The sequence below is a fragment of the Falco rusticolus genome, chromosome 18 (genome assembly GCF_015220075.1).
Source record: "Falco rusticolus isolate bFalRus1 chromosome 18, bFalRus1.pri, whole genome shotgun sequence".
NCBI classification, from domain to species: domain Eukaryota; kingdom Metazoa; phylum Chordata; class Aves; order Falconiformes; family Falconidae; genus Falco; species Falco rusticolus.
In genome coordinates, this window is record NC_051204.1 from 4,195,225 (window position 1) to 4,214,860 (window position 19,636).

Sequence of the window (19,636 nt, forward strand, 5' to 3'; positions counted from 1 at the left end):
GCTGCGCGCCCGCAGCGCAGCCGCGGCCGGAGGGATGGCGGCGGCCGCCGCCGTGTGAGGCCGGTGCGGAGCGGCCCGGCCGCGGCTCCCCCCTCCCTCCCTCCGCTCCCGGCCCGAAGCCACGCTGGTGCTGCGGCCCGCCTGCGGGCCGCCCGTCCCCCGGGCCGCGGTATGAAGGCGGCGCCGGGCGGTGCCGAGGGTGAGTGCCGCCGGCGGGGCGCGGCTGGCGCTGGGGCTTCCCGCCGGCGCCGTGAGGAGACGGGCCGGACCCCGGCGCGGCCCGGCCTCGGGCTGGGACCGAGGTGCCTCCCTGTGGGGCGGCACAGGGGCTGCGGCCCTGGAGGGGGGGCGAGGGTCCCGCGGCCGGTGGCACCGTCCTAGGCTTTCTCCGGCGCCGTGGCTCGTTCCCCCGGTCGGGCCAGTGGGGCTCGATGCAGGCTGCGGGGCGGGCTCCATGTGGAAGGAAATAAAGGCGAATGTTCTCCTCAGGCGGTGGCCGCTGAGGCCTGGCAATGCTCTCGCTGCCCCTGGGCTGCCGGCGAGCCCCGGGCTGTACACAGCCCCAGAGGGACCCCGGCTCATGGGGGTGAGGCCGTGGGCGCAAACAAGAGGCTCCACCTGAGCGTCAGGAAACGGTTTTATCTCTCTGAGGGTGCCCAAGCACTGGCAGAGGGTGCCCCGGGATGCAGTGGGGTCTCCATCCTTGGAGCTGTTCATGAGCCGTCTGGGCAGGGTCCTGGGTGGGCAGTTTGCTGCGGGTGGCTTGGCTTGGGCTGGGTGATGTCTAGAGGTGGTTTCCCACCTTAGCTGTCCTGCGATTCTCGCGTAGCAGAGAGGTATAAAGTGTCTGAAACTGCCTATTTCTTTCCTACACTTGGATTTGTTGGGGTCTGCATTAGGTCTGCAATTTGTACTTGCAGCAGTGATGAAAACAAACCCTTGATATTTTGCAGGTGAGGGTTTACTCTGTAGTTGCATGCCGTAGCAGTTAAAATGTCACAGACATCTGTTTGCCTTGGACACACTAGCGCCAGTGACAGGGTTTGTTTTGGCAGTGGTGGCCCCTGGGATTTTTTTTTGACAAACGCAAGTGTAGGAAAAACCTGTCTGTTAGCAAAAATGACAACGTTATAATGCTCCTGAAACCAGCGTTCTCTTTGTGCGTGTGTCTGAATAGATGGTAGGGAAAAAATGAACCATTTTATCTTGGAACTTTTTTTGGCTGAACTGTCCAACACTAATGTTTTGCTTAGTCACTGATCCCATAGCCCTCATTTTCTCTCATCAGGGAGATATTCATAAGAGTGGAACTTTTTAAAACACACAGAAATGATGTTCTAGAACCACAGGGCTTAGATGGGAGTCTGTGGGATAAGAGAGGTGTTTTGTAAAGGCCGAGTAGGTTCTAGGTTGGTAGAGATCCATGACCCCTACAGTTGTCTGCCGCATCGTTGTTTTGCAGTGTATGGAGCCGTGCCCTGCCTCTAGAACAGCACCGCAGAGGCACCAGCCCTCAGTTTCAAGCTAGTGGGAGGCTGGAGTGTGTCTGATCAGGGCATTTGTGACAACTGGCAGTTGGACCCATTTGGTTGAGGTTTTTGGTGATGGAAGGGTCTGTGATGGTCTTTACTGCACAAGAAGTTGGAGAGCTGGAAGAGAGAACAGGAAGAGGGAAGGGGGATCCAGGAAAGAAAGCTTAACCTCGCTGCTTTAACACGATGTGTTCTACACTCTCAGTTTCCTGCCCAGGGAAAGCTTTATCTTCAGACCATGCTGTTGTATCTTCAAACAGTGCCCCAATATATTCCTGTCATGCCAGGACTTAGCATCGTTCAGAGTCCATGCAGAATAGGAGCTGGGCTTTTTCCCCGAGAGGCCCGTAGGCATTTTATGGTCCTTTAGGTTTTGGTAGCTTGTGATATATCCTTAACATTTACTTAACCTTAAGGCCTAGGCTGCAGGGATACATGAGCAGTAAATAAGTGTTTTGAAATCGTGTTTAGCTTAAAAGTGGAAAGTATTTTCAATACAACTGCCAAACTGTTTTATTTGTTAACCTTCAAGTATTGTCTCATTCTTTTTTCTGAATATTCCTGTGTCTTACAGAGACGGAGAAGCTGAATAAGATGAGTACCCTCTTAGAAAGACTTCACGCAAAGTACAACCAAGCCAGACCTTGGACAGAAACCATGAAGTTAGTCCGTCAAGTCATGGTGAGGATTGTTGGGGTCTGAGCAGGAGGGCTTCTGGTGTTTCTTTAGTAATAATTCTGTTGTTGGTTTGCTAGATCTCTTCAAAGTGCTTTAGGTTTTGTTCAAGCCTTGGCTTCCTCCTGGGCCAGCGTGGTTGAGGCGTGTCAGTTATTGCACCCAACAGTGTGCAGGGGAGGGAGTGATGTCTGTAGCTTTTCTGTCTGGCGTGCTTTTGCCTTCCCTAATTACAGCCTCCTCCTCTGCAGCCTAATTGACATGGGGCAGCTGTCAGCTCGGTGCCAGGAAAAGGGTCAAACCTGTGGTTTCAGCCAGTGCTGGGAAGCCCAAACCATTCTGCCGGTTGCTTTTTCGGGATGTTACGTTTTGTAAAGCAATTTGCTCCCTGTTTGGTAATACTCAAAGCTTGGTGCTGGCTTAGTTAAACGTGGTCTCTGAGTGGGGGGAAGGAGCAGCAGGAGGCAGGGGAGAGCTACATCAAAGGTTTCCGTGTGTATTATGGTGTTAAAAGTTTGCCTGTCTTGTTCTTTCTCTGTAGTCTCTTAGGTAACTCTTAGCTTATGCCTATTAAAAAGTTGCTACAGTCTGTTCTTCCAGATGAGCAAGTTGCTTAAATGAAAAATCAATTCCAGGCCTGCCTTTGTTACCTCCTTCTGAAATAGATACTGTTCTCCTACTGGAATTAAAATGAGGATGTAATTTTGGGATGAAATCTAACTTGCTTTTAATTACCTAAATAAACCTCACTTGACTGAACAAAAATTGCAATATTTCCCTCTCACTGAGTGATACACTAAAAGGACATTTTTATTCTATCTGACTAAGGAAAAGCGAGTTGTGATGAACTCTGGGGGGCACCAACATCTGGTGAGCTGTTTGGAGACTTTGCAGAAGGCATTAAAAGGTTGGTACGTTCTGTACATGTGCTTTACAAACCGCTTAACAGTCATATGCTATGGAAATACTCCACAACATTAAAGCAGGCAAGCTTGGTGCTGGCCCATTTCACAGTATTCCTGGTGGGTGTGCGCTCACATGTACATAAGCACACTTATCCTAGTCAGTACCAGTCAAGATTGTCCGCGTTACTTTTATTGTAAATGCCCATACCTGAAGTCCACTTGCAGAAGAAAATCCCTTCTCGCTTGGCAGTTCTGAGAACATTTGCTTTTCTCTATGCAAATTGTTCTGCGTGTATTTTGAGTACAGATAATGTATATAGTCGCTCATGTGAAGACGTGGGAGGGAGTAACTAGTTGAGATTGGTTTTACTGCCGATGCCTCGCTCCTGGGGAAATGTTGAATCATTTCACTAAGCCTTGTTCTTTCCTCTCTCCATCTAGTATCTTCTCTGCCTGCCATGACAGATCGCTTAGAGTCTATAGCTAGACAAAATGGGTAGGTCTGCTTCTTTATTTTATGGCTGAGGCTTTTCCTGTTTATCTGTACACATCATAATCTCACTGCTGGTTTGATTGGTTTTTTTGTGTGCATCTCAGCAATTTTTGTTTTGTTTTGTATGTAAGCCTTGGATCTCACCTTAGTGCAAATGGCACTGAATGTTACATCACTTCAGACATGTTCTATGTGGAAGTCCAGTTAGATCCTACAGGGCTGCTGTGTGATGTCAAGGTGGCTCACCATGGAGAAAACCCCGTGGTATGTATTACTGACCAAGACGAGGGTAATGCCTTTGTGTTTTTGGAACTGCCATTTCGGCTCCCTTTTGTTTGAACAGAGGAAATGGATTATATTTAATGTTTCCCTAGACCTAGCATTACACCTCTGCTGCTCATTCTAGTGGAAAGTAAAAGCCTCCATGGAGTAGTCTGTTCTTGTGGGTTAATCTCACCGGCCTAGTGTACGTGTGCAAGGACTGTTTTCCTGATGGTCTCTCTTTTTCTCCAAGTGGTTTTATAACAGCAAAATTATATGAGGAAGTTATCGCTGTGTTCCTGAGAATTTTGTTTCTGGAGGAAGGATAGGGAAATTAATCTTATTAAAACTTAGATCTGTGAGTGGGAAGTATTAAAACGTGGAATGCTGAAAGAAAATGGCTTAAATTCCCTTCTGCACATGCATGAGAGTTTGAGCTTGCTATTTACATTGCCCTAGCCACTCTTCTGAAAACAGACCATTTTTAATATCTCTGTAGAAGATCATAGGTTTTCAACCTGAAAGCTTCACAATTTTAAAAGTTTATTTCAAATTAGTCATTTAAGAAGGAAAGAGTATTGCTTGAATTCTTCCGGAGGGGGCTGACGAGCAGAACTAGAACCATAGCAATGTGTAGTTGTGAGCATTGTATTCCTTCTCGTGAAAAGCTATGCTCACAAATTTTACTGTCCTAATGTTTCACAGTTGCTGTGCTGCACAAAGACTGAAGTTGCTTCATTCGACATTGATATCGTATGTCCTTTCCTTTTCAGAGTTGTCCAGAATTGGTGCAACATCTGAGGTGAGCAACAAGAGTTGTTTGTTGCAATTTCTGACAAGCTTTTCTTTGCGGTAGTGATCTGATGCTATTTTATGTCTGGAGATGCAAAATGTTTCATAACCATCCCTTTCCCACAAAATCTCTCTGCTTCTCCGGGGGGGATTTTCTGGCTTTGGTTCAGATGCTTCTGATTCTGACTGCTGTGCATGGTTTCTTCCAAGCCACAGCGCTACATTCATGGAATTTTTAAAGCTGGATCACTAGAAGAATACGTTTTGTAGCTTTCATGTAGCAAAAGTCTTTTCTGAAGTGACTTAATATCTATATTAGTATAACTTTTTAAACCACAACCTTATCTGTTACAAATTTGGATACATGTTAACTTTTTTCCCTACTTCCTTTCAGAGAGAAAAATTTTGATGAGTTTTCTAAGCATCTAAGGGGGCTTGTGAACCTATATAAGTTGCCAGGAGACAAGTAAGTCTCAAATATATTTATTTACATCCACATACATAAAACTAAACAAAATTACATGCTTAAATTTTCATTGGGGGTGATCCTACTGACTTCATCACCATGGCTTGCATGTGCACGCAGTGGGTGGGAGGATTTAATGTGAAGTGGGAATGCAGGCTGAAAAGTTACAATTTCTAAATGCTCAATCTGATGGCAAGTACTGCAGCTTGTCAGCCGGCAGTTCTGTGAGTTGGATTTCATTGCTTGGTCCCTTTCAGTTTTTCTTATATTGTTTTGTTGTTTGTTTTGTTGTTTGTTTTTTTTTTTTCCCAGCAAACTTAAAACTAAAATGTACTTAGCTCTGCAGTCCTTAGAGCTGGATCTCTCAAAAATGGCAGGGATGTATTGGTAAGGACATCTATATGCTTTGTTGTTTGGTGGTGGTGGTTTGTTTATTTCTTAATAATGCTGCATCACAGTGGCCAGTTCTGATCATGCCAAGTGCTGTGTATCCATGAAGTGTCCGGTTAGTGCCTGTATCATCTGATGCTATTTTTAAAAAGTCCAATGCTGAGGCTATAGGTGGCCTATGGTAGCAGGGGAATGATGTATATATGTAAAGAAAAAATGCCTAGAGCTCTCTGAGCAATTCCGTTGTAACTGCAGAATTCGATTGAAAGAAAGTCTAAAAGGCAAAAAAAAAAAGTTTATAATTAGATGGACTAGTGTTAACATGTTTTACAGCAAGAAATTGAGAAATACTTGACAGTCTTTCACTGCTGTAGATTCAGTGGATAAACCATGCTTTTTTTACTACCAAGAGTAAAGTAGCTTTTGTTTTGCCTGTAACAGTGTGAAGTTTAAGATTGCTGCCTCTGTGTGACTGAGAAGTGTGTGTATTGAGCTAAAATCTTAGACTGCCACAAGCACGTAAATTTTGGCAGCAGGTGTGACTCTGGCTTGCTGCAGACCTCTGATTGCCTCTCTTGCAGGCAAGCCACCAATGCAAATCCCCTTGACAAGATTCTTCGTGGCAGTGTTGGCTATCTCACCCCCAGGAGTGGAGGTATCTTTGATTAACACTTAGAAAAGAATAAAAATGGCTTTGTTCGGGGTCCCCATAACGGACATTGGTTTCACATTAACTGGAAAATGCTAATCAAACTAACAGAGGGTTGAGGTGGCTGAGTATTTGTGAGTCCCACAGGATCCAGAAAGCCAGCTTTTCTTTACAAAGCCACACGGAGTAATTTTATGGCAGATGGCCATGTCTGTGCCTTTGACAGCAGAGAGCAACTTTTTCAAGGTGTACGAGCAGCTCTGCACAGTGTGGGTTGTGTTGTTGTGTGGTTACAGGGGTTAACAGCGGTTGGGTTAACTTGTATCGTCGGGATGCCTGTTCAAAAGCTTCTCTCCTGCAGGTCTCCTGATGAATCTCAAATATTACGTCTCGCCCTATGATTTATTTGAAGATGGCACTGGAGCCTCCGTTATTTTGCATGAGAACAATGGTAGGTCAGCTTTAGAAGCTAGTGTGGACTACTAGTGCTTGAAGGAGAGAAGAAAGCAGAATTCCAGCAGTCTGGCTGCCCTCTGCTGTCACCCTGTAATAGAGGAAAATCACAGGTTGACTTACAGAGGACATGGGTTTAATAAGCTCATTTGACCATCTTGAACCTTGTGCCTGTTCTGGAGTTTGAACTGGGCTGCTGCCAAGGGTGGTGGGGTGACAGTCTGCAGGCAGAGCCTGTCTCCTTAGGGTGAATTTCATCATTAAGATAGGTTTTATTTTATTGTGGGGGAATACTTGTTGTCTCTGCCATCTTACCGGAAGATTATTTTTTATGCATGTACATGGACATCCGTCTCTCACTAAAATGTCAAAGCCAAGCACCAATTAAAATTGAGGCTGGTCTCAGGAAAGAAGAGAGTGAGGCTGTCCAAAACTATTATTTGTTTTGCTTTGTAAAGAGCGCGCTACAAACTTGCAAATGTATCTGGAATGTATTTTAAGAATTATGCAGTTGGTCTACCTTGCAAGAGAAAAATAGAGCATTAGGTAGCTTAACTAGTTGGGCTGTAGACTGTTCACTGATAAAGGTGAACGCTGAAAACTGTGCCTTCTGGAGGAAGTAAGATAGTTCCAGCGTGGTGATATTTAATTCGTAAAGCTTGTGTTGGTTTTTTTTCATCAGCTTATGTTGGTTTTGGGTTTCTTCCTTGCTTCCTCTTGCAGTTCCTCGGTCTTTGGGTATGAATGTGTCAGTAACAGTTGAGGGAACCATGGCTATGTACAAACTTCCAATTGCACCACTGATTATGGGCTCTCATCCAGTTGACAGCAAAGGGTAAGCAGAGGACGCGTCTGCCAGGTCGTTCTCAGTGGCCTTGTTCAGATGCAAATTCAACATTCTGTGGAAGTCAGAGTGGGGAGAAGACTGTGTGACATCACGGCATTCTATAAGGCACTTAAGTGCTGTCTTTAAGCCAATAAGTACGTATTTCAGGCATGTGACATGCTTTTGAGGAGCGTCTTAATTTTTAAGAAGGTCTAACAGTCTGCTTGTGTTTGAGTGAACAGTGAATTGTATGTCTGTTTGTAGCAGAAGCCGGAGTCATGCCCTGCATCTAATAAGATCTTGTATTCACCCCCCATTGCAGAACTCCGTCTTTCTCGTCAATCACCAGTGCCAACAGCGTGGACTTACCGGCTTGTTTCTTCCTGAAATTCCCCCGTCCCATTCCAGTGTCTCGAGCTTTCATTCAGAAGCTTCAGGGCTGCACAGGTGGGTTGCAGATCCATCAAGCAGATATTCCTTAGGTTTTTATTAATAAACTTCTGCCATTTTTTAATGCAGGACAGAAAAGTTGCTCAAGGTTTTGTGCTCTTTTCAGTAAAACCTGGATAGGTTTCCTTTGCTAGATGGTAACACTTTCTCTGGCCCGCTGTCTCTTTCTGGCACCTGGGTGCGATCGTTTTGTGCCATCTTGTTCCTTCAGGTATTCCATTGTTTGACACACCACCAACATTTGTACCCTTGTATGAGCTGATCACACAGTTCGAGTTATCCAAGGAGGCTGATCCTTTACCTTTAAACCACAATATGCGCTTCTATGCAGTAAGTATGTTGTTACAACCAGGACGTTGTACTTGTAGATGAGCAGTCTGGGGATTTTCATCTGTTTCAGGTATCTTTCAAGTAGGGTAAAGGAAATTCATTGATACAGCATTTATTCATGGGGAAAAACTATACTATCCAAGCATTAGAATACAGATACAGATGGGACCACGGTAATCAGGAAAATTAGATAATGAAAAATCCATTGCTGTTGAAACGCAGCGGCAGGAATGACAGCAGAGGTATGGGATGGAGCCTTCCCAGGTTCCGTCCCTTCCTCTTGTTTGGACTGTAATGTGTGGCTGAATGGATCACATCACTTTGAGGGAAATGCTAGTTCTTAAATTTATCAGTGACGGACCTCTTGTTAACTTCAGAGGATTTCTCTTTTCCTCTGAAGGGATGCCGTAGTGTAGGAAAACTGTTTTAGTGGGGACGGGGAATACTGTTCAATAGTACTACTTCTGAGGAGCCAAAATTGTGTTTTCCTTGTTCAGACTGGAAGGAAAGCATCTTCATTGTTTGTCGTTTTCAGCTAGAAAGGTGGCTTGGCGTGACTTGGATCTGGGGCCCGCTCTTTCCTTCCTAGATGTCTGTTATTGCCTTGTACCCAGCAGTAGTTGGAGTAAAGCAGAAATTGTTTGTCAGGCTCTTCCAGGACAGCAGCACTGTTACTTTCTGAACAAAGATGCTCCTCTCCCAGATGGAAGAAGCCTTCAAGGAACTCTGATTAGTAAAATCGCCTTCCAGCACCCTGGACGGGTTCCTCTCATCCTCAATTTGATCAGACATCAGGTGGCGTACAACACGCTGATTGGCAGCTGTGTCAAGCGAACAGTTTTAAAAGAAGGTGGGTACCACATCAACTGGCCTAGTATGTGTGGATAAGAAACCCTGGGTAATTTTCCGAGGTGTAGGAGGAAGAAATTGGGCCTGTGCTGCTTTCCTTGTTGGGTTTTTTCTTCTATATGGGGGTATTCAGCTGGTTCATCTCTCGTGTTCCCTAATTTAATGGTTCCCGTGTCTTTCAGATTCTCCTGGGATCCTGCAGTTTGAAGTTTGTCCTCTCTCTGACTCCTGCTTTAGTGTATCCTTCCAGCATCCTGTGAATGACTCCCTAGTGTGTGGTAGGTGGACTCAGTAAAAGCCTAAGTGTGTTTACAGGAAGGATGGCAGGGTCTTCTTCCACTGTAACCAGGATTTTGATCTCTTCCAAATGCCTTCCCTTTTAGTGGTAATGGATGTGCAAGACTCTACTCACGTGAACTGTAAGCTGTACAAAGGGCTGTCCGATGCTCTTATCTGTACAGATGATTTCATTGCCAAAGTTGTTCAAAGGTAAGCTAGATTTTCTTTGCGCCACCGCGCCCTCCAAATTCTACAGATGAACTCTGTGTCTGTCTCATATTTATTCTGGTGGTTTAGGAGCCTTTCTGTTTGTGGGTGAGTTTTAGTTGTTTGGCAGAGAGGAAAGCTTGGAGCCCTATTGAAAATTCCATTCCAGCCGCTGAACCATAGCTACTTATTTTTGAGCGTGTCTCCAAGGTGCCTACCTATTTATGCCTTCTACTGTAGTCGGTTGCTTTCTACCTTTTATAAAACATGGAAGTGCTCCCCTGCCGTTTGTCATTTACACAGGCCTTTTGTCAAGGCTCCCCTGCCCTAGCCACCATTCAGAACACGGCAGAATGTTAAGAGGGCACAGCACAGACCTTTGGAGTGAGAATAGCTGGCTTTGCTTTCCAAGCATTACAGGCTTGTTGTCCTTGAGCAGAACATGGCATTATCGTTGACGTTTTACAGGGTTGCAGGAAATTAGGTTTGCCAAGCTCAGGCAAAGGTGTTTTCTGGCAGAGTCAGGGTAACCACCCAGACTGCATCCTGTGCTTTAACTGCAAGATCATGATCTGTCAGCTGTTAGTTATTAGAGTTAATTGGTTGATTAATTCTCTCTTTGTGATTGCAAGGCAATGCATAAAGGCACAGTTGTCTTGTGGCTAGGTAAGTGTGATGGGATAAGTGTAAATACAAGCAGAGCAGCAGGGCGTTTACTGTGCCTGGACCTGTTGCTCTTTTTTGCCCAAGAGCCTTACTGCTTGCTTTTATGTCTGACGAGGTTGTTAAAAAATCTTCAGCGAACACTGCTATAGGGCAGCAAAACGCACACTAACCACTTTGCCTTGTGTCTTGCAGATGTATGTCCATTCCTGTCACCATGAGAGCAATTCGTAGGAAAGCAGAAACGATTCAAGCAGACACACCAGCCTTGTCCCTCATTGCAGAGACAGTAGAAGATATGGTGAAGAAAAATCTTCCCCCAGCCAGCAGCCCAGGGTATGGCATGACCACAGGCAGCAACCCAATGAGTGGTACCACTACCCCAACAAACACTTTTCCTGGGGGGCCCATCACTACTTTGTTTAACATGAGCATAAGCATGAAAGAGAGGCATGACTCGGTGGGCCATGGGGAGGACTTCAGCAAAGTGTCTCAGAACCCTATTCTCACTAGTTTGTTGCAGATCACAGGGAATGTGGGGTCTACCATTGGCTCAAGTCCAACCCCTCCCCATCACACACCACCACCAGTATCCTCACCAGCAAGCAACACCAAGAACCACCCCATGCTCATGAACCTTCTTAAAGAGAATCCCCCTCAGGATTTCTCCACTCTGTATGGGAGCAGCCCTCTCGAAAGGCAGAACTCTTCCTCTGGCTCCCCCAGAATGGAAATGGGCCCTGGGGGGAATAAGCAAAAGAAAAAAAAGTCCCGCATGCCGGCCGACAAGCCCAAGCATCAGACTGAGGATGATTTCCAGAGGGAGCTCTTTTCAATGGATGTTGACTCCCAGAATCCCATTTTTGATGTCAACATGACTGCAGACACCCTGGACACCCCTCATATTACTCCAGCACCCAGCCAATGCAGCACTCCTCCTACTACATACCCACAGCCTATACCTCACTCGCAGCCCAGTATTCAGAGAATGGTTCGACTTTCTAGTTCGGACAGCATTGGAGCTGATGTTACTGATATCCTTTCAGATATAGCAGAGGAGGCTTCCAAGCTCCCCACCACTAACGAGGACTGCCCGCCCATTGGGACTCCAGTAAGAGACTCTTCTAGTTCAGGACATTCACAAAGTGCCCTCTTTGACCCAGATGTTTTTCAGACGAACAATAGCGAGAACCCGTACACAGATCCAGCAGACCTCATAGCAGACGCTGCTGTGAGCCCCAACAGCGATTCTTCAAACCATTTTTTTCCAGATGGAGTAGATTTCAATCCTGACTTGCTGAACAGTCAGAGTCAAAGTGGCTTTGGGGAGGAGTACTTTGATGAGAGTAGTCAGAGTGGAGACACCGATGATTTCAAGGGCTACGCATCCCAGGCTCTAACTACTTTGGGGGTGCAAGTCTTGGGGGCTGATGGGGGGGAAAATAAATTTAAGGGGAGCAATCAGTCTGATACGGTAGATTTTAGTATTATTGCAGCTGCAAGCAAAGCACTGGGGTCCTCTGACATCATGGAGCATCACAGTGGAGGTCAGAGCCCTTTGCTGAATACAGGGGATTTAGGAAAAGAAAAGTCTCAGAAACGGGTAAAGGAAGGCAATGGTTCTGGAAGTAACATGGCAGGTCCCGGCATAGATGGGAAGCCAGGGAAGCGCAGCCGGACGCCATCCAGTGATGGTAAAAGTAAAGAGAAACTTCCAAAGCGGAAGAAGCAGGAGACAGATGGGAAATCTCCATCTCACAGTTCATCAAACAGGCCTTTCACACCACCAGCCAGCACAGGTGGGTCCAAATCTCCTGGGAGCTCAGGCAGATCTCAGACTCCTCCCGGTGTAGCTACTCCTCCTATTCCAAAAATAACCATTCAGATCCCAAAAGGAACAGTGACTGTTGGCAAACCGTCTTCACATGGCCAGTATACCAGTAGTGGCTCTGTCACCTCCTCCAGCAGCAAAAGCCACCATGGCCATTCTTCTTCCTCGTCCTCTTCTTCCTCCTCTTCAACCTCAGGCAAAATTAAAAGCAGCAAATCAGAAGGGTCTTCTGGCTCAAAGATGAGCAGCAGCCTCTACTCGAGCCAAGGCAGCTCAAGTTCAGGTCAGTCCAAAAGTTCGGCTCAGTCGGTGGGAAAGCCTGGATCCTCCCCCATCACCAAACACGGCCTCAGCAGCGGTTCTGGAAGCACCAAGATGAAACCTCAAGGAAAGCCATCGTCACTTATGAACCCTTCCATGAGTAAACCAAACATCTCTCCATCTCATTCGAGACCCTCGGGAGGTTCTGACAAGCTTGCTTCTCCCATGAAACCTGTCCCAGGTACTCCCCCATCATCTAAAGCAAAGTCACCTATCAGTTCAGGTTCCGGAGGCTCCCACATGTCTGGGACTGGATCGAGCTCGAGTATGAAATCGTCTTCAGGAATGGGATCCTCTGGGTCTATGTCACAGAAACCACCTCCTTCATCCAATTCTTCGACGGCATCTTCATCTTCCTTTTCGTCTAGTGGGTCTTCCATGTCTTCATCTCAGAACCAGCATGGAAGTTCCAAAGGCAAGTCTCCGAGCAGAAACAAGAAGCCATCGCTGACTGCAGTCATAGACAAACTGAAACATGGGGTTGTCACTAGCGGGCCTGGTGGAGATGACCCGATGGATGGACAAATGGGGCCAAGTTCCAATTCCTCAAGCCATACTATGTCCTCTAAACACAATATGTCTGGGGGGGAGTTCCAGGGCAAACGTGAGAAGAGTGACAAAGAGAAGTCAAAAGTCTCTGTTTCTGGAGGATCTGTTGAGTCTTCCAAGAAGACTTCAGATTCCAAAAATGTTGGAAGCACTGGAGTGGCCAAAATTATCATCAGCAAACACGACGGTGGTTCCCCTAGCATTAAAGCCAAAGTAACTTTGCAGAAACCTGGGGAAGGAGGTGGGGATAGCCTAAGGCCTCAGATGGCTTCTTCCAAAAGCTATGGGTCTCCTCTGATCAGTGGATCTACTCCAAAACACGAACGCTGCTCTCCCAGCCACAGTAAGTCACCAGCATACACTCCCCAAAACATAGACAGTGAGAGCGAGTCGGGCTCTTCCATAGCAGAGAAATCCTATCAGAACAGCCCCAGCTCTGACGATGGCATTAGGCCTTTGCCTGAATATAGCTCAGAAAAACACAAGAAGCACAAAAAAGAGAAGAAAAAAGTGAAAGACAAAGACCGGGACAGAGATCGGGATCGGGATAAAGACAGAGACAAGAAGAAATCCCACAGCATGAAGCCGGAGAGCTGGTCCAAGTCCCCAATTTCAGCTGACCAGTCTCTTTCCATGACGAGCAGCGCTATCCTTTCAGCCGAGCGACCATCCCGGGCTAGCCCTGAGTTTTTGATCGGGGAAGAAGATGATGATCTCATGGATGTTGCTCTAATTGGCAATTAATTTTTCCTAGTGTCTTTAAAAGATGAGCTGTATGCGGGACCTGCGGGTTCTGGAGATTGGAAGAAGGAACTCTTCATTGCAAACCTGCCACGTTGATTTTTATGGGGTGTGTTTGAAGAGGGGAAAACCAAAAACAAAACAAAAAAGTATTTCAAAGGATCTCCAAAATCTGAAGAGAAAGTGTGAGCGCCAGCAACTCATTCGGCAAGCCAGGTTCCTGACTGTGGCCTTCATCCTGCAGACACTTACACTCATTCTTAATTTATAAGTATTAATTGCCCCATTAGAGTTAATGGGTATAAAGCTAAGCATGAGTGTAAGTGTGGGAGCAGACCCCAAACTGGTGCAAACAGACATAGGCTATTCTGAGACAGTCAGTTCCCCTGCCCCTCTTCCCGTTCAAAATAAGTTGCTTTTGTATTTAGGAAACTTTAATTATTTTAGGGCATGTTTTAGGGTTGGGTTTTCCTCTTTTGAAAAGGGTGGTTGGAAGAGGAATCAAAAAAGGTTTTTTAATTTATTTTATTTTTGTGGCGCTGCTTCGTTCAATGCTTGATTCAGTGTGGTGCTGAGCAACTTCATCTTCCTGTGATAACGAGCTGCTCTGCAGAATCAGGCACTGTGTTCTGATGGATATCAGGATTTTCTTCCAGGTCACGGTGATGAAGGATTGCTGTCTTGTCTTTGACTTCCCTTTCATTTTAGCTATTTATTTTTGTCCGTATCCAACTGCCTCGTGCTGCTTGGTTTCACACAGTCTCTGTTTTAATTGTATGATGCAGAGCCCAAAAGGACTTGGGAATTTGGGTAGAGCCCACGGATTCGGGCAGCTCTGCCCACGTGCAGCCACCGTAGCTTTGGTGAAGCTGGTGACATTCTGGCATGCGTTGGAGCAAATCTAAATTGTGAAGGACCTCCACTGTCTTCACCTGAGCGTTGCTTCCTTGTCAGCCTTAGCAAAGAGCTTCCCCAGAACCCCCCGATGCTGCATTTGTAAAGCAATGGACTGTAAGCCACACACGTCCCGGTCCTTCGAGCGCTTTAGAGCCATGCATAATGTATCCACTACGAATACTTCCGTTAATGTCGATAGAACAGCTCGCGTGCGTTCGCGGTTCAAACCATGGGCCTCGTTTTCTCAATCTCTTTCTGTTGCTGAGCCCTTCAGGGTTTTGTTTTGGGTTTTGCTTTTTTTATTTTTAATTTGAACTTGCAGCGTGCTTCTCGAATAGTACTTCTGATCATGCACATGAGTTGCCTCCTCTCTCTGGGAGCTGTTAGCCTGGCAGTGTGAGTCAGCCGTGTCCCGGTGTTAGCGGTGACACTGCTGGAAAAACAGCCCCTAACTGGTTCATCTGGGATAAGAATTGCAGCAGAAGCAGTGATTTCCTTAAAAGATGGAATTTCACCTTTTGGCTGGAATTAGGAGCATAACTCGGGTATCCTCTGTGGTCTTACCTTGTGGTCCCTGAAAGGGAAAGAGACTCAGGAGAGTGTTTTATTTTTAAAAGCAGTTAAATGTGTTCACTGAAGAGGAATGCGGGAAATCAAGAGTTCTGCAAACACATCTTTTGAATTACATGCTAAGCAGAATCCCGCTCCTGTTGGATTTTGCTGTTGATTCAGGATTTCGCCCATAGGAATGAGAATAATACTTTGCCTTTGAGGATGCAGTCCGAAACAGACGGCAAGGATTTTAAATTTCTTTTAAACCACAGAGATTTCCAGCCCTCTGTATGGTCTGACCCCAGTGATACCCCGGGCAAGTTATTTCTTTTCTGGCTCATTCAAAGCCATAGCGAGGCTGATGGCTTTTCAGTAGGGTGGCAGCTATTTAGTTAATTGTCGGGATTTTTCCACCTCTTCCCTCCTGCTTTTAGCTTCATTCCAGGGCTTCTGCAGAATGCGGGAACCTGAATTTCTCCAGGTCTCCCTTTCTTGTACTTTCCCATTCATCCTTTGTTCCTTGTGGCCTGCACACTGTAGCTTCCCCCACCAGCGCTCCCATCTTCACCTGCTGAGATGATAGGAAGATTGTGAGATGATAGGAAGATTGTGAGATGATAGGAAGATTGTGAGATGATAGGAAGATTGTGAGATGATAGGAAGATCATAAATAAAGTCTGAACCTGGAGCAGATGACGTTATCTTACACAGCATCAGAATTGTATAACTGCAGGGTGTCTGTGAAGAGGATGTAAGAAATACACCACCAGATGAATTTATCTGGAGACCCTGTTGCTGCAGCTGCATCTCGGAAATGATGCCTGTTCAGACTCCGACAGGTTGTCATCTGTTTTCATGCTGCCCCTCAGTTTTATTTAATTTTTATTTTTAAGTTGTTTTATGAAAGCCCTTTGATCTGCTCTGGGTTGCGTGAAAGCGTGCGCCGCCTTCAAAAAGAAACTTCCAAGTCGAATCAGGGCTGGGGATTTGACGGGACTGTTTGCTGGACTCGTTGTTAGTCGGAATCATGTTGTCCCAGTTATGAAACACGGTAAAAAATTGGAAGGAAATTCCGTATGGCGTCATCCATCGGTAACACAAAAATGCATGTTAAAGGCAAGAGCTGCACCTTTCCTCTCCACTCGCCCAAGACCAAAGTTCAGCATCCTAAATCTCTCCTGTGGAAGGCTGGCATCACTGCCTGCAGGAACAGGGAAAAAAGTCTCCCAGTCTCCCGGCCCCACCGCTGCCAGAGGCGCGTGTCCCAATTTAAAGCTTTTTCACCCCAATTTGGTGTGCTTTGTGCGATGTAAATCATGTGAGAGAGAAACCGGAGCCGGGTCCCAGCTGCACGATGCTTCTGTGGTGGCAACGGGAGCTGAGGTATGCGCCTCGAAAAGACGTTTTGATGTGTAAATGCTCGGTCTCTGACAAATGTTTTATTTTTAAAATATTTTTGCTTATTCTCGACAATGATTTTACATCTTTTCAGTATTGGAAAGATAAAAGGTGTAAACAACACAAATCAAAGCCAAACCTTTTAATCTCAGGTGGTGAAGCGCAACATGGAGATTAAAAGAAAATGGTTTGTTTCCTAAATGGTCGTGATGTAAATACCTGTCTGGAAATTAGCTTTTTTTTTTTTTTTTGTAAATACCCCCAGCTCCTTTTGCATTCTTTTTGGATGTAGAGTGAACTTTCAACTTTTTTGGAAATATTGCAGAGAACGTGTTTATTTACATGCAAATAAATCTCTTTGGTACAAAGAGCTCTCGGGTCTCTGGAAGCTGCCGGCGGCGGGGGGGAGGCTAACACCCGCACCACCCCAACCCACGCCCCCCTCCAACCCCCGAGACGACCCAAGCCCCGGGAGGCGGCGGCGGGGAGCGCCACGCTTGATTTTCCCGCGGGAATGACATCACCGTGACGTCACGAAAGCTCGGCCTGCCATTGGTAGAGCTCCGCGGTCTTCCCGCTCCTCCCGGAAGGGAGCGGAGGGGCGAGGGGGTGTCCTCGTCCCTGTCCCCCCCAACAAACACCGGGACCCCCCCGACCCCCGCGGTGGCGGGGAGGGGGCTGCACCCCCCCCGGTATGGGCGAGGGGACCCTTACGGCCCCCGGAGGAGGGGGGTGGGGTGGGGTCCCGCAGCCCCCGGTGCAGCGGGGAGGGGGGGGGGCGCCCCCCGCAGAGCCCCCCCCCCCCGCTCACACCGGGGGGGGGGCAGGAGGACGGGGGCGGCTCCCCACACCTCCCTCCCCGCCGCCGCCGCGCGCCGTGCCCGGCGCTGGCCAATGAGCGCGCTTGTTATTGGCAGGTGCCGTGTTTTTGTTTTGGGTTGAAGTTAAGGCCGGAGGAGACGCGGCGGCGGCGGGTGGAGGCCGCGGAGCCCCGGCACCCCCTGCCCTCCTCCCCCTGCCGGCCTTCCTCCCCCCCCTCCCCGCCATGCGGAGGGAGATGAACGGGGTCACTAAGAGCCGCTTTGAGGTGAGGCCCCGGGGGCGAGGCCGCCCGGCCCGGCTGAGGAGAGGCGGGGTGGGAGGGGGCCAGGCCGCGCCGTGTGTCCCCTCACGGCGTTGGGGTGTGGGGCGACACCCCCCGCCCCCAACCCCCCCATAGCCGGTCATCGCGGCCCTGTAGCAAACTCGGGGGTGGGGGGGGCTATATGAATGAGGCCGAGGGGGCTTTACCCTAGGCTAGGTGCGGGGGGGGGGGGGGGGGCTGTGGGTGCGTAGAGGCGGGGGCTTGGGCCTGTCACTGCGACGCGGGGGGGACTGTGTGTGTGAGAACCTCCCCTCGCCCTGGTTGGGGGTGTCCCCCCCCCCTTCCGATGCAAACTCCTATGGGGGGGGCGCGGGGCTGCTGGCAACGTGTTGCTGCGGGGAAGTGGCTGGAGCAGAGAGTGTGGGAAGGGGCTGGAGCCCAGGGCAGCCTCCGGGGGGGGGGGGGTGGTGGTGGTGCCCCCGTCCTGTCTTTTTTTGGGCAGTAGCCGGGAAAAAAAATCATTACGGGGAGGTGGGGGGATGGAGAGGACGGAAGGAGCGGCGGGGGATGGCGGTAAACAATAAGATCTATTCAAAGAATATGGCACAAAGCAGCCGGGCGAGCCAGGGCTGCTTCCAGCTCTGCATTGTTGGAACAGCTGTCTTCCCCGGGTGGGGGAGGAGGGGGGCATCGGCAGGCAGAGCGGCAGCAGCCGGGTTTACTTTTCATCTCTGTGAGAGGCAGTTGTGGAGGATGAAAATACCTGCCCCTTCCCTCCCTCGACCGCCCGGCTCGTGTTCTGTACGAGGACGACACGGGAGGAAAAGAGCCTGGAAGGGTAAAGATGTGGCTGTGTCACCTCCTTGTAGAAGAGGAAGGCTAGCAAGGCAAAAGACTTGGTTAATGGTAAACTGAAGTGTAGTTCCACAGAGATCAGCGTTGAATTCGTCAGGAAACTGGCCCTGGAGTCCAGGAAGGTGCAGCAAATAATGGTTTTGTAATATTGCACATGATACTGTTTTCTTCCTCTCTCAAATCCGTGTCGGCCGCTGTAAATAAGTAGGAGCATGTCTGTTTAGAATGGTTTCACATTAAATAGTGTTGGAATAGTCCTGTTTCTGTAGCATCCAAACGATAAAAACATTGAGCTAAACCTGGAAACTCAGAAAGAGAAGGCTGCATGCGCAACGTGTTTTATCCGGGGTTATTGTTTTTACCGTTCTAGTCTGTTCCTGGCTGGACACATCTTTTTCCTTTTTTTTTTTTTTTTTTTTTTTATTACTGCAGAGTGGCTGGTTACAGGGCAGAGTAAAGAATAAAAACACGTTGGTAGCAGTCTTCCGTGGGGAAACGTCTTCTCATACAGCAGTGGCCTTTTTTGCTTGCTTAGCCTTTGTCTTGAAATACTGGAGTTCACTTCAATATTGGGAAAGCTTTTCATCGGGGTTTTACCAAAATAAGATTCACCTAGTTCATCGGGGAAGAAAAGTGAGGAAGAGCTTTGTTTGGGTGGGGCTTTTTTTGCTGGAATTGTAAATCATTTCCTATAGTAAAAAATGGCCCAGTTGAAAATAAGTAAAATGCTCGGAGTAGTTGAGGTCTAAAATTACTATTTTTTTTACTCTATTTTTGTACAGGAAGAGTCAGCGTATTATAGAAAGGCTTACTTTGAGCTACCAGAAGTGCCTTTAAACATTATCCTGGGGTTTGGATATGTTTTGGTTAATAAATCAAGGGTGTGGTTTTATTAGCCCTAGCATTGATTATCTCTGACCCACTCACCTATATATCCTGGAAGGGATGAGTTTAGAACTCTTCTGCTTTAAATACTTGGTTTTCTAGTGAGGGTGTTTTGGTCTGAAAAAGCTTCTTAACATGTCAGTGCATTCACACTTATAAATAGATTTATTTTTTCAGAGGGGAAGTATGGGTAGAAATGCAGCTGTCCTTTCTAGAAAACAGTTTCTAATGTTTCTGCTTTAAAAGTAAAAGTTCTATGCGCTGAGGAGAGCGTGCCTTTTAGTGTAATAGTTCATATTTAAT

The 19,636-nt window shown here is 47.4% G+C and overlaps 2 protein-coding genes across 5 annotated transcripts in view; both read left to right on the top strand.

Annotated features, from left to right (window-relative positions):
- The first annotated feature begins 20 nt into the window (after positions 1 to 20).
- On the top strand, positions 21 to 16,879 carry MED1 (mediator complex subunit 1). 2 transcript variants are annotated; one of them, XM_037411132.1, is made up of 18 exons: positions 21 to 199; positions 2,107 to 2,213; positions 3,036 to 3,114; positions 3,554 to 3,608; positions 3,737 to 3,869; positions 4,640 to 4,668; positions 5,053 to 5,124; positions 5,437 to 5,511; positions 6,096 to 6,169; positions 6,525 to 6,614; positions 7,340 to 7,451; positions 7,765 to 7,889; positions 8,104 to 8,222; positions 8,871 to 9,072; positions 9,254 to 9,349; positions 9,455 to 9,560; positions 10,416 to 10,556; positions 10,734 to 16,879. In XM_037411132.1, exons 1-18 carry the CDS (start codon positions 172 to 174, stop codon positions 13,663 to 13,665), a joined length of 4,575 nt encoding a protein of 1,524 aa, XP_037267029.1. In that variant the 5' UTR covers positions 21 to 171; the 3' UTR covers positions 13,666 to 16,879. The 2 variants fall into 2 exon arrangements, with proteins under 2 accessions (XP_037267029.1, XP_037267028.1); XM_037411131.1 differs by having other exon boundaries at positions 10,416 to 16,879.
- Positions 16,880 to 17,456: 577 nt separating this feature from the next.
- Positions 17,457 to 19,636, top strand: part of FBXL20 (F-box and leucine rich repeat protein 20) — a 44,163-nt gene continuing 41,983 nt past the window's right edge. The window contains exon 1 of one of the 3 annotated variants that reach the window (XM_037411003.1): positions 17,457 to 17,596. In XM_037411003.1, the coding sequence (XP_037266900.1) occupies positions 17,555 to 17,596 (42 nt within the window). In that variant the 5' untranslated portion in view covers positions 17,457 to 17,554. Of the gene's footprint in view, positions 17,597 to 18,458; positions 18,571 to 19,636 lie in introns of those variants that run through there. The other 2 variants (XM_037410999.1, XM_037411002.1) reach the window with 2 other exon arrangements.